The sequence below is a fragment of the Hydra vulgaris genome, chromosome 06 (assembly GCF_038396675.1).
Source record: "Hydra vulgaris chromosome 06, alternate assembly HydraT2T_AEP".
NCBI classification, from domain to species: Eukaryota; Metazoa; Cnidaria; class Hydrozoa; order Anthoathecata; family Hydridae; genus Hydra; species Hydra vulgaris.
This window is the reverse complement of record NC_088925.1, coordinates 11,403,534-11,417,515: the sequence shown is the minus strand read 5'-3', so window position 1 is coordinate 11,417,515 and position 13,982 is coordinate 11,403,534. Positions and strand designations below refer to the sequence as shown.

The following is a 13,982-nucleotide window of genomic DNA, read 5'->3' as shown; positions in this document are numbered from 1 at the left end:
TAATAAATAAAGATGATATTAATAATTGCAATAATAATATTAATAATAATGTGAATAAAAAAACAAACAGTAACTATATCATGATAACTTTAATAAAAATTATAACTAATGGTAAAAATAATTATAGAAAAGTTTATAACTACGACAGAAATTAATAAATAAACATAACAATTGCAAAAATTAGGGCAATAACCATTAAAACTATTACTACAATTGAATCACCATCACTATCATCATAAACAATATTAATAAGATTTGAAAAAAAAAGATAAATCAATGATAATAGGAATATTAGTAGAGTTAAAAAAGACAGTATAAAATAAAAGTAATAATAGTTTTATAAATACAGTAATATAAAAAAAGCAATAGTAATAAAAGATAAAACTAATATTCATTAAATATATACTCAAATATAAATTTCTTAATTTGGTTTCGATTGAGAAGAAGAATGTTAGTAATAAAAGGGTATTTAATTAAAATCTTTTTTTTTTATAAATGGTATTATTTGGTTCCAGTGAGAAATACATTGATTTTTAATAGAGAGCTTGCCATATTTGATAGTGCTGAAAAAGAAAGTGTGCAAGTTAAAATTTTCAGTATTTTGAGTGTAATATTTGTGTGTGTCACTTGTTTTAATAAAAAAATTATTGAACGAATTTGGTAGCTTATTTTGAAGAAAATCAATCACAAAGAGACAATCATAAAGCTTTACAAGATCTTGAAATTTTAGAATTTTTAATTCAGAAAACCTATTTTCGATATTAGATTGTAAGGGAGAAAATGTCATAATTCTTAAAGAAGTGCGTTGTAAACTGTTTATACGATGTAATAGAAAACTGCCTTTTTTACTCCAAGCAGTGCAACAATAACTTAGATGTGAGAAGAACAAGGAATAGTAAATTAATATTAAAACATGTTGGCGAACATAGTGTCATATTAATGACAGCATACTATTGGCACGTGAGAGTTTTTTATTTAATTGAATTAGTTGATAGTACCACGATAGGTTTTTGTCAAGAAATATCCCGAGGTATTTTATATATTTAGATGGGAAAAGTCTTTTACCATTAATTCTAATTTTACATTATTACTATCAACCTTTTTTTTGGAGGGTTAAAAATAATAAATTCAGTTTTATTGATATTTAGGAAAAGACGGTTACTATTTAACCAATGACACGAATGATGGAGATCTGAATTAACTTTTTTACAAAGCTCCGCGAGTGATTTATTTATGCATAGAAGATTAGTGTCGTCAGCGAAATGATGAACAATCGAATTATTTATAGAGTGAGGCAGATCGTTAACATATATTTAAAAAAGTAAAGGTCCTAGAACAGATCCCTGTGGTACACCATACTTAATAACTTTACATGTCGATTGAAATCCATTAATCGAGACAAACTGATTGTGATTGTTAATATAGGATGAAAACCAATCATTAGCGATACCCCGTATACCATAGTGATACAATTTTTCAGTTAAAATCTTATGGTCAACTGTATCAAATGCTTTTTGGAGATCAATAAAGACGTCACAGGCAAAAGAACCACTATCATGATTACTTTATCCCAGTTGATTTTCAAGTAATCATTCCTGAACTCTTCACTATTTAATTTTTTGAAGTTTCGAAGAATAATATTGCTTTTTTGAGAATTAATAATTCTTTTTTTAAAAGATGAATAAATTAGAAACTGTGGCAAATGATCCAATATTCTAATAGTTAGATTGCTGGAAAAAATATCTTTAGAAGTTGAATTAGAAAATATAATATCAATTAAAGTACTTGAGTGATTCTTGTTGGTAAAGATAAAAAAGGAAGAAAGTTATTTGAAGCAATGGTGTTCAAATACTCCAAGATTGAATTATCAGAGCTTGCTTTTATAAGATCGATATTAAAATCACCCATTATAAAGATAGTTTTATTTTTTTCAACAGCAAGTTTTTCAAATAGAATAGCTAGATATGAAACAATAAATTCATTAATATCCATGTTAGGATGGCGATAAACACAGCCTACTATGATATTAGACTTTTTAGGGAAAATGATTTCAACAAAAACAGACTCTAAGAATTGGGGTTTATACATAAGTAAATCATTTCTAGATTTATAAACTAGTTTATTAGAAATGTAAAGTAGAGCACCTCCAAATGAAGTTTTTGTTGGAGTATGTTCATAAACATATCCAGTAAAATTAATTGGAGTTGTTGGTATTAAATCAGATTTCAGCTTAGTTTCTTTAATTCGATTATACTAAATTCATAATTTATTAGAGATAAAAGTAATGTTAATTTGTCAAAATGTTTAACTAATGAAGCGATATTTAAATGAAATAGAAAAAAGCAATTAATATTGATGTTTGAAGAGTTAAATTTTTCAATATTAATGTATTTACAATTGATTGGATTCTCAACTATGTTCGTATCATCATCATCATTGTTATTTTGCTGATAAGTAAAGTAATTATTAAGTTGATTAAAAGTATCAGATTCTTGGGAGCAAGGAAAGAGGGAAAGATCATTTGGCAGATCATTGAAATGTAATATATTGTCAATTGAAGTTTGAAGACGAAGTTCATTATCCGATATAGAACTAAAAGGGAAAATACTGTTGCAACATGTAATACAGAGCCAATAATTCATGGAACAGTTTTTTAATAAACTAAAATCATTATTATTTAAAAAACTACATTTCTCGTGGATTGAACTTAGGCAGTGATTGCATTGAAATGAATGATGATTAGCACGAATAATTTTATCACAAGTTTTGCAGAGTTTAGACATAATAAGTAGAAATTTGTTTAGAAATAAAGATATTGATATTAGTAAGATTATTACAACAGAAACAATATAACAATAGTTGTAACTATACGATAATATAACAATGATGAAGTTTATGATAAAAATATTAACAATATAATAATAATAATAACAGATAATAATAACAATAATAATAATAACAATAAACAAAAAAATAGCAATAATAATAAAAATAGTGACAGTAATAACAAAAGTAGTAGTAGTAATGTATGATTAAAATATAAATACTATAAATATGACTAACGCCTAATAATAAAATATACAATTATATAGCTAATAATAATGTAATCAATAGTATAATATAATAGATATGTAAAAAAGAAAATAAATTGAAAGAGCTAAAAAAAAAAAAGTTATTACAATTTCAAATATAACCGTAAATTTTTAAACTTCTTTAATTATTATTCATCTAACTTGACTCGCTGATGGATGGCAAATAATTAAAAGTTCTTTTTCTAAATTCGAATTTCGTTGTTGATTTTTCTTTTTTTCTTTTTTATCTGTAAGCAGGTATGATCCACTGCATTCAATATAAACACTTTATTTAACTGGTTACTTATTAATTGAATAATTTATAACGTAAGTAATTTTTTAAACAAGGGATTAACTTTTTGACTTTTATATATAATTTGCAAATGTTTTTATCTTCTTAATAAGTTTTATTCTTTTTATACAAATAATTTCTTTCTACTTTTCTTTTCTTTTTTTTTTTCTTCCTATCAATGGTTAGATAGACACACCCGCCATTTGCGAACACCTTGCAGTTACTTGTATTGTTTTTAAGACTATTTAGAGCAGATCTCAACTCTTTAATATATCGTTTGAATTCATCCTTTATACCTTTCAAAGTATATGAAGTAGAACTTGATGGGTTTTTTAGCTTTGTTAGTGACGATATCAAAAAACAAGTTTTTAGTATTATAGAAGCTGTTAATATATTTTACACTGTTATATAAATCTAAAATTGAAGTTTTAAATTTTCCACTTGGATGAGACAATGCTTTGCGTTTTTCAATCTTGTCAATTTTTTAAATATAATAACATACATGCAAAAAATCAAAACAAAACAGCTCTGCAAAAAAGACTTGTAACTATAAGAAAAGTTTACTTATACTATATTCAATCCTGAATAAAACATTACATAAGTGGATTTTTAACATTTTATAAACAATATACATAAACAAATAACATATTTGTTTATATATATTGTTTATTTAGGGATGGTTAAGCGCCAAACCTGCCTATACAATAAATTTAAAAAAAAATTAGTTTTTAGAAATTATTTTTATATTAAAAAATGATTTATATAATGTTTCTTTGCAAACACCAATACAGTATACTTAAAATACTGAACTGCAAATTATCTCATTTTAACATATTTGTTGTATCATCCATACTGCAGCCGTTTTTCAAAACGTCTTAAGGTAAAAAAAAATTAATTTAGACTTTTTTACAAAATAAGCTAGTTTAGAATGTCTACAAACATTATTGAATACATATTTTCAAAGAGTTGTGAAAAAATTCATAAAACTTATTCATTTTAAAAAATGTTTTACAAGGAGTTTCTCCTAATAATTTTTTTTTAATTGCATTTTTCTTGAAATACGTAATAAGCATATTAAGGCATTTTGAAAAACCGCTGCAGCATATATTTATAATAAAAAAATTAATGTAGCAAAAAAAGCTTTTAATTGACAAAAGAAAGTTTAAAACTTTTTCTAGCTACGGGCTTTTTTTCTTTTTGGTCCACAGCAGCACCTTCTGGAGTAGCAGGACTGTCTTATTAAGTTTTTTCTTTATCAGACAAGTTCTGTGTCAAACACACTCGAATGAGCACTAACACTACTACTAACACTGTTAAGTTCGGCAATAAATAGAGATCTTTTGTTCAGAAATTTTTTTTATTATTTATGAAAAACTGGACTCTATCTTAAACTGCACTTTGGAAAATATTAAGACTCTAAGTTTTAATAAATTCAGGGTTTAAACAGGGTTTATTAAATATGGAATTTGAATTATCAGATTTCAAATAAGTTTTTTGAAAATAATTCAAAAGGTTTGTATTAAATAAATTACAGAAAATGGTTATTACATTTTTTTAACCTTTGTTACTAACTTTTTTTTGTTTTTTTTTGTTGATATATCAGGCAACTAAAAAAGTTTGTGCGGTTTTGCAGATCCATAAATTAAATACACATAAAAACAGTTTTAATAAAGTTTATCCTTCAGCAAGAATAACTTTCTCCCATCGCGAAACAAGCTGGTATATTCCATTTTTATAAAAGTCTTGAGTTTGGTAGCTAAAAAATTTAATTAACTCATTTTCGAGATCTTCTCTATTTCAAAACTGTTGATTCCTCATATGATTATCCAGGGCCAAAAACAGGTGATAGTCGCTTGGCGCAAGGTCTGGTGAATACGGAGGGTGAGGTAGAATCTCCCATTGTAAACATGCGAGAGTTTCCTGCGTGATTTTTTCGGTGTGCGGTCTGGCCTGTCCTGGTGGAATACAACACCTTTTCTGTTTGCCAAAGCTACTTGTTTTTGGTGAAGAGCAACCAAAACTCTGTCCAATTGGGCTGAGTATATTTCAGCAGTAATGGTTTGTCTGCTGGGTAGCAACTCATAGTGAACGATACCTGCTGTAGTCCACCATACATACAGTAAAACCTTTTGTTGGTGAATGCTTGGTTTAGGAGTCATCGGTACTGGATCCTTACTGGCTAGCCAATGATATGTTTGTTTTTTGTTGCAGTACATAATCCATTTTTCGTCGCACGTCAACATCTGGTATAAATATGGCACTATATTGTGGTGGGAAAGCAACGACGAACTAATGGTTTAGCGCTGTAGCTTGTTTGTTTCACTCAACTCATAAGTTACCCATTTGCTCAACTTCCAACGTTTTCCAAGTTGGTGCAAATGTAAACGAATAGTTTCATCACTCACATTAAATCTTAAGGCAAGGTCCTGACATGTTTGACTGGAGTCCTGCTTGATTGCCAGCTTGATATCCTCATTGTTTACAATTGATAGTCTTCCAGATCTTGGTTCATCTTCAAGGTTTTCATTTCCAGAAGAAAATTTTATTTTCCAGGGGAAAATAAAATTAATTTACAGTAAAGATTAGTGAGGGAAAAATCTTTATTCTATAAAATTAAATACTTAAGTGTTAAAATTTTGACAAGCAATATTAACGGTTTATAGCTATATAACGGTTTATAGTTATAGAATATTATTTATTTATTTTAAAACATCCTTACTTCCAACAAGGTTGCAAGCAACCACTATTAGAGTTAGAAGTTACAGGAAGAGAAAAGTTTAAGTTTGTACAGTAAGATTATCAGAAAACTTAAAAGATTGCAAATTATATAAATCAGGAAAACAAGATAAAGGAAGCAAATTGCAAAGAACTGATTTTGGAGAAAACAACTAGAGAAATAATTTTTTTTTTTAGATTTAGAAACAATCACAGGTAAAAGGATGAGACTTAAATGACCCGAAAATTAATTTTAGTAGATGGCACAAGAGTTGCTAGCTCTTTAGAGCAGCGCTCGTCATAGTATTTATAGAAAAAAGAAAGAGCAACATTACGACAATGTGACAATGGTTGAAGGTTGGCTGCAGATGCATTTTTGTACAATGCATTTTTGCACCTTGTCTTAAAGAGAAAGGGCATCATTCGAAAGTCCGCTCTGGATATGTCAACAGTATTCCATACAAGGGTCAGATTTGAGATTTATAGAGATAAAGAATAGAATCTGGAGTAAGAAAGTGGTAAGAAGGATAAAGAGATGCAACCTTAGCAGATGCTAATTTTGAAATGGCTTTGATATATGGTTTCCAAGAAAGCTCGGAAGTAAGAGTTAATCCTATTTAAAGTGGTATGTCACTTAGTACACCTATAAAATAGTTATTTGTATATAGTTGGTGTTTCTTTAAGTTAATAAATTTATATATATATAAATTTAATTTATGCATTTGAAAAATATAATTTTTTTTTTAAATTGATAATTTAAAACAAAACTTCTGTTACTTGGTAGATAGTAAAAAAAAATTTTTTTGGCATATTGTAAAGCAGATTTGAAAGAATTTTTATAAAATAGAATTTTAAAATTATTTATATCAAAAATTTCTTTCTATGCCACCTGGTTTTGTGAAATTGTGAAAGATATCAGTGAAACTTAACCTTTCTGTCACCTGGTCTTATTATAAATTAAAAAATGCATCAGCAAAAGTTAACCATTTTATGTCCCCTTGGCCTTATTTTGAATTATGAAAGACATAAGTAAAAATTAACATATAAAAGTCAAACAAGGATTTTGGGATAAATGATTTATACACAACAGAAAAGCACAATCAAAAAATTTCATCAGTGCAGCATCCCAGAAAAATCACTAAAATGTTGCAATTTATAAATATAAACTAAAATAGACATAAAACCATCGTACAACATAAAAACATCTTTTTTAATTTTCAATTTGAATGTAATCTTTTTTCATTGATCTGTGTTTTTTGCAATGTTTCTACATTGGCTACACTTTTATGTTTGATCTGCCCCAAATTTAAATATAATATTAAAAAATTTGAAATTATCTTTAAAAACATTAAAATGTCACAAATAATTGTAGCCGCAATAATCTACTGTTACTATTTCAATAAAGAGATAAGATTTATTGTACAGAAATCATTAATATGTTGTATTGAACTCATTGTTTAGGTTATGATAGGATTTTTCACAATTTCAGCACATTAGCTACTTTTTTGATAAAAATGATGACTAATAACCCAAAAAAGTAAAAAATGCCTTTAATCTATTTACAATATTATAGAGGTGCAAGACAGCTAACTTAATTGCAACTTTAAAGGTTGGCTTTCTGAACTTTAGATTTTTGGGACACTTTCACTATATTACTAAGTTCAGATTCTTATAAGGATTATTAAAAAATTAATCTAATTATTAGTTAAAGCACAATTTTAGTAAAAGTACTTGAAGACAACTAGGGATAGACTCTGTTGCTAGGGATATAAATTTTGAACCAGTGCAGTTGAGTTGCTTTTAATATAATAAATCTTATATAAATAAAAAGAGCTTTAAATTTGACACAATACAAAAAAATTTAATTTTTATGTCATAAGTTTAATTTTTCTACTTATACCGACTACCTTAATATTCCAATTTAAACATTCAAAATAAACTTACTGTTGCAAAAATAAGGAGATCATCGCTGCAATCAATTTTAATTCTTTTCAAAATGTTGACAATTGCTTTACATGGACCACACCAAGCTGCATAAACATCAACAACTATAACAAATATAGATAAAAAACAAAAATTAAAAATAGCATAAAATATAAAAATACAAGATATAGGTTAGAAACAATTTTAGACTAAATGACACTTTTTCAAGGATGTTATTGTAACTATCTTTAATGAAATAACATCCTTGAAATAGACCAATGAACCAATCAAAGTTGATTGTTAGTACTAACCTGTCAAGTAAACTTAAGTACGAACTCTCTCAAAATAAGGGAGGGGGGGGGGTTCAAAATTTATTTGGTTATAATTTTTAAACGCTAAGAGATTATTCTATGATATTTTAAAGTTATCAATGAATATGAATTTAGTTAGGAATAGTTAAACTACATTTTATTAACTTGTTGCTCTTATGTTAGGGGGAGGTGTAGCTAAAATTTTAGAGCTTTTTTGTTCTGGGCTTCAACCATCACGATTTTTTGCAAAGCGTTTTTATTTGACATAAGAATACACATATAAATGTTTAGAGTTTGCTCTATGTCTGGAAGTTTGCTTTTCAAACGTCCAAAAATGCTGCATTTTAAAATATGAAACTTATAAATTATCTTAGAAATTGAAGCAAAAACTTAGAAATCTCCTAAGCTTAATAAACTGCATATTTTATTCTCTATGCTTTACCTCGCAACAAACAACATCTCAACAACATCATTGATAAAAAAGTTAAAGCAACAATCTACAACTGCAAAAATGTAATAATTTTTTATTTATTCTATATTTAATAATACAAGATGTTGTCTTGAGATAATGTTCTCTTGTTTTCAGATTTTCTTAAAACATAAAGAAATACAAAAATGTTATAATTCAAAGTTAAAAAAATTATTGCATAAACAATTTATTTACCCTTGCCCCAAAATAAATGGTTACAAAATCTCCTTTACCATCACTCCACACAATGCAGTATATATTTTTGAAACATTAAATAAAAGAAACTTTATTTATATTTAGAAATTAAATCATACCAGCTAAACCAGGTTTTTTCATTAGATTTTTCCATTCCTCTGATGATTTTACTTCAATCTGAAAATATAATTTTTAATTTTTAAAACATTGTTGCAATATTAATACTTCATGAATATATAGAAATATGATATATAATAGTATATAAGGAATACAAAAAGTAGTATGAAACAAATTTAAAAAAAAAAAAAAATTTCTTTTTTTTAAACAATGGTCCTGTAATGAATATTTGTACAGCACTTTTATTGTGGCAGAAGCATTATCAAATTAAAATAATAACCATAAAACCTAAATCAATAATTATTTAAATTTACTGATAAATAAAATTTATTCAAAATCTAGTTCTATATACCTGCAAACTTTCGTCCCTATTTTTTTTTGCCATCTATATTTATTCACTGGTATATTGTAAACTTTAAACGCACACCTTTTATTTTCAATTTTATTTACTTAATCATAATGTAAATATAAAAGCACACACTAAAAGGTGTGCATTATTTAATGTAAATCCTATTAACAAAGTTTAAAACACATAGTAAACATTACATTATGCAACATTGCTATCCTTAACTAAGCAATAAAAATTAGAAAATACTCCATCTTTAAAACTTTTTAGCGGGTAAACATATTTTGAAGAATTCAACAAGAATTTTCTAAAAAATATATATAACTTTTCAAATTTTAAATTTCAATTTAAAACTAAATTTAAAAAAGAAAACATAGAGTTTGGGCAACCTAATCGACTACTTCAAGATATACATTACCTTAACAGGGGCCTCCATGTGCAATGCCATTGTATGTCAATGCAATCATAGCAATTTTTATTATTTTTTTAAAGTTATCTTTTTTCAAATGAGAAATCTTTTACTGCAATCATATCACACCTGATTGGAATACTTTTTAAAACTCTATTATATCCATTTAGTAATAGCCCTTAACATTTTTTTATAACAGAGCTTTTTTTATGCTTTATTAGTATTTCCAACTTATATGAGAAGTTAGCCATTCTCACAAATGCTAACCTTTATTCTTAATTCAAAATTAAATGAAAGTTTTAGTAGTTAAGAATTTCGGTGTTTAAAACTTGCTTAAGTAGTTAAGAATTAAACTAGTCATTTCGAAAAGGACAAAACTTTTTAAAATCAACAAAAATATGATTTTTATTAAAATAATGCCTACGCTGCTAAAGAAATTAAATATAGGAGTAGATAAATGAAGAATGTATATAACTTATGTAAGTTTTATTTTTTTTTTTAAAAAAAAAAGCTTAAATCATACAAAAATATAATTTAAATTTATAAACTAACTGGTCAAAGTTTTGTCCTTTTCGAAATGATAAGTTTAATTATAATTTTTAGAGTAGCACAAATAAAGAAGACAAACATTTCCTAACTTTGCTTTATGTAAAGGTTGCAAAAAAACTCATCATATTATTACTTAAGAATTATTATTTTATTACCTTTATTACATTGTCCTAATTAATTATATTTTTACTTTTTTTATTTTTTATTTTATAAATCTTTATTTAAAATTGATTAGCATTACAAGTAATGAATTGTACAATTTTATCTGTCCTTTAATATTAATAGTTTGCTAAGAATACAGGGGAGGAACATATTATTTATGTGTTGAAAAGGCAGTAGAGCTTCCAATATTGCTTGGGAGGTAGAGGTTACTGATGCCATCACGAAGGATACGGAGGTATTTTTAAATAAAAGTTTTTTGTTAAGTAGTAGCTTTTGCGGTGTTAAGAGCATACGGGAATCTAATAGGGATTCTGATGTTGGTTTAAGTAATTTGGTGGTTATAGGATGGCATGGGTCAGCAAGGATCCTTCTGAGTATATTGCTTGAATTGGTTACATCAATTGGATTTCATTTTACAAATGTTGGATTTCTCTTTTTGCAGCAGCACTGCACGAAGTGAGAATAGGAGCACTATATATCAAGTGGCTAATAGCGTAAGATCGATAGACCTGTAAAAGGTTTGGCTGAGTGTGTCCAATTTGCTTAAGATGCTTGAGCAGATATGGTACTGATTTTATATTGTTGTGAACTTTTGTCCATTGTTCATCGCAAAACCTAATGTGCTTCGCATCATTAATTTAAAATGTATTGGATGTTTTTTTGCTATAAAATTGTTCTTAAAAATAAAAATTGAATAAAGTTTTCGCATAAAGCTTAAAAAATCTAGTTTTTTAAAACTCCCTAATTTTAAATTTGTAAAATTTAGAATCTAAAAAGTTTCAACGATGAAGTTTTTACATAAATGTTATTTAAATTCTTTTTTTATATATGTATATATTTTTAATTTCGCTTAGTATGTTCAAGTTGCAAATGTTAATGTAAATAAAAGTCTTTATTTACATAAATGTAAATAAGAGTCTTTATTTACATAAATGTAAATAAAAGTCTTTATTTACATAAGAAACAGTTCAAAAAACCTTATGGTTTTGCAGTTAAAGAATTATTTAGAATTTAAAGAAATAATTTTTCTTAGTAATAACTCATAAAAGTATTGTGAACAGTTATTATTCTTCAAAATTATTTATAGCGACTAAATAAATTAATGATCTTTTTTCTTAGAAAAAAAAGTTTAATTTTATCAAAGAATCGCACGGTTTCTTTTTGAGAAATATCAAGAAAATAAAATGCGCCAAAGCATTTGTACTCGATAAAAAATTACCATATAAAATTGAGATTTTTTATATAATATTTATTAGTAGGGCTACCGTATCCTTATTTTTACGGAGGAGAGCCCAGCGCTAAACTAATTAAAATAAAAACTTTTATCGCGTTCTCCAGCGAAAAGATCAGGACAATGTCAGCCCTATTTGTTAAGTTTGTAATATACAAATTGTAAATAGATCATAAATAGTATTAATGATATATTTCAAATGATAGATTTTATATATCTAACTATGATATATTTCAAAGGTTTGAAATATATCATAAATAGATATATAAAATATAATGTTATATAAAATATATAGGACCTACTTGAAAAGCTGCGGGTTGTTTTACTCCAATGCGAGCAGTCATATTTTGCGTTTAATAAACCCACTCACATAATTCGAATCCGAATTTTTTGGAAGTTCGAAAAATTTATTTTCATTAGTTTAGTGTTTTTTTAAGCTCAATGATATCTCTGCAAGGAATACAAAATTGTAAAAATGAAAATGTACAACGTAAAAATTAGGAACAATAAAAAAAAAAGGGTGCAGTTTTTTTACTTTTACCAAATATCGTTTTTCTTTATTTACCAAAAATGATAGATTAAAACGTTTTTTCAAAATTTTAATATTATATATTTTTATATCGTGTAATATACCCCATAATAATTCAACTCCCGTTTCGTAAAAAGTGAGTTGGTTAATTAATAAGGCTAATGATGGTGGATATAATAACAGTAATATATGCCATAGCGTTCCAAAATAAATAAATTATATATATATATACATATAATTAAATTATATATATATATATATATATATATAAACAATGCATTTTTTAACATAATAACAACCATGTATATTATGTTAAAAAATGCATCGTAACATTAAAAATAAAAAACATAAAAGCTCCTAAAACCTAGCGTTGAAAATCGTATCGTATATCCATATACGATACGATTTTCAAAGCTACTCAACAGGACTGTAAATAAGCGTCAAAACACGTTTTTTCTAACAACTTTAAAACCATACTATTGTATGATAAAATCATTTTTTAAATAGTTAAAAAAAGGAGTTATGGAGTTTAGTATGTCTTTTCATGACTTTTTTGCTTTTTCTTTTTTTTTTTCTTTCTTCCTCTTTCTCGCGGAATTGCCCATAATTGGAGTTTGCTCCACGTCTGGAACTTAGCTATCTCAAACACCAAAAAATCCTGGATCGGTCATTGAACTACACATAAATTTACCTTTAAAGTTATGAAATAAAAAATTTAGAATACAATTAAATCAAAAATTTTTTAACGTTTTGACAACCGCTATTTATCAATAACTTTTTTATTGTAAAATTGTAAACTTCTATAAACAAAAAAAAAAACGGGGACTGTTTTATTAATTTTTTTCTGTATTAAGTTTCTATTAAGTTTTTATTAAAAATTATTTTTCAGATCATCTGTAGCTTAATAAAACACTCGCCCCGTGATTTAATTTTGAAGAAAATAAAAGTTGGAATATAAAATATTTTTTCCTAAAATAAATATAGTTTTCTCTTTGGGTGTTAAAGGCTCAGACTTAACTAATTACTTAAGCATAAATTAAGTATAAGGGCAATAAATTTCGTTTGGTATTTTGAAGTTTTTAGAAATTTTGATGTTTTTAGAAAATTCTCTCACTTCCGCTGGCTATAGTATAATATAATATAATATAATATAATATAATATAATATAATATAATATAATATAATATAATATAATATAATATAATATAATATAATATAATATAATATAATATAATATAATATATATATATATATATATATATATATATATATATATATATATATTAGGGTGTCCAAAAAATATGAAGTTTTAAAATATTGATATCTCACCCTATTTTAGCCCATTTGGACAATGTTTAGAGGTCCCCCAAGGGGTCGAAAGTTTCCGAATTTGGTGTTTGATCATTCGCTACCAACTTTTGATACAGTGTTATACGATATGATTATAAATGTTTTATGATTTGTTTATACAAATGAAACAAAATATATAATTCTAAAAAAATATATAAATCTACAATGCCTTTTATTTTTTAATTTCAAAAATTGGGTCAAAAAAATAATGGAATAACAAGATTTTATTGAATCTCAGTTCGGTTGAATATTAATTAATAAGCATTTATGTAGATTATGCAAATAATTCAAATTTTAGCTAGCAGTTTACGAT

General features: G+C 25.9%; 1 protein-coding gene across 6 annotated transcripts in view; it reads right to left on the bottom strand.

Moving 5' to 3' along the window:
* LOC100200680 (thioredoxin domain-containing protein 6) overlaps window positions 1-12,216 on the bottom strand; it is a 68,578-nt gene extending 56,362 nt beyond the window's left edge. For 2 of the 6 annotated variants that reach the window (XM_065799215.1, XM_065799216.1), the window contains exons 1-3: window positions 12,093-12,216; window positions 9,096-9,153; window positions 8,023-8,126 (exon numbers count right to left, since the gene is read on the bottom strand). In XM_065799215.1, the coding sequence (XP_065655287.1) occupies window positions 8,023-8,126; window positions 9,096-9,153; window positions 12,093-12,134 (204 nt within the window). In that variant the 5' untranslated portion in view covers window positions 12,135-12,216. Of the gene's footprint in view, window positions 1-8,022; window positions 8,127-9,095; window positions 9,154-9,445; window positions 9,592-12,092 lie in introns of those variants that run through there. The other 4 variants (XM_065799212.1, XM_065799213.1, XM_065799217.1 and 1 more) reach the window with 3 other exon arrangements.
* Between the last annotated feature and the right edge of the window lie 1,766 nt (window positions 12,217-13,982).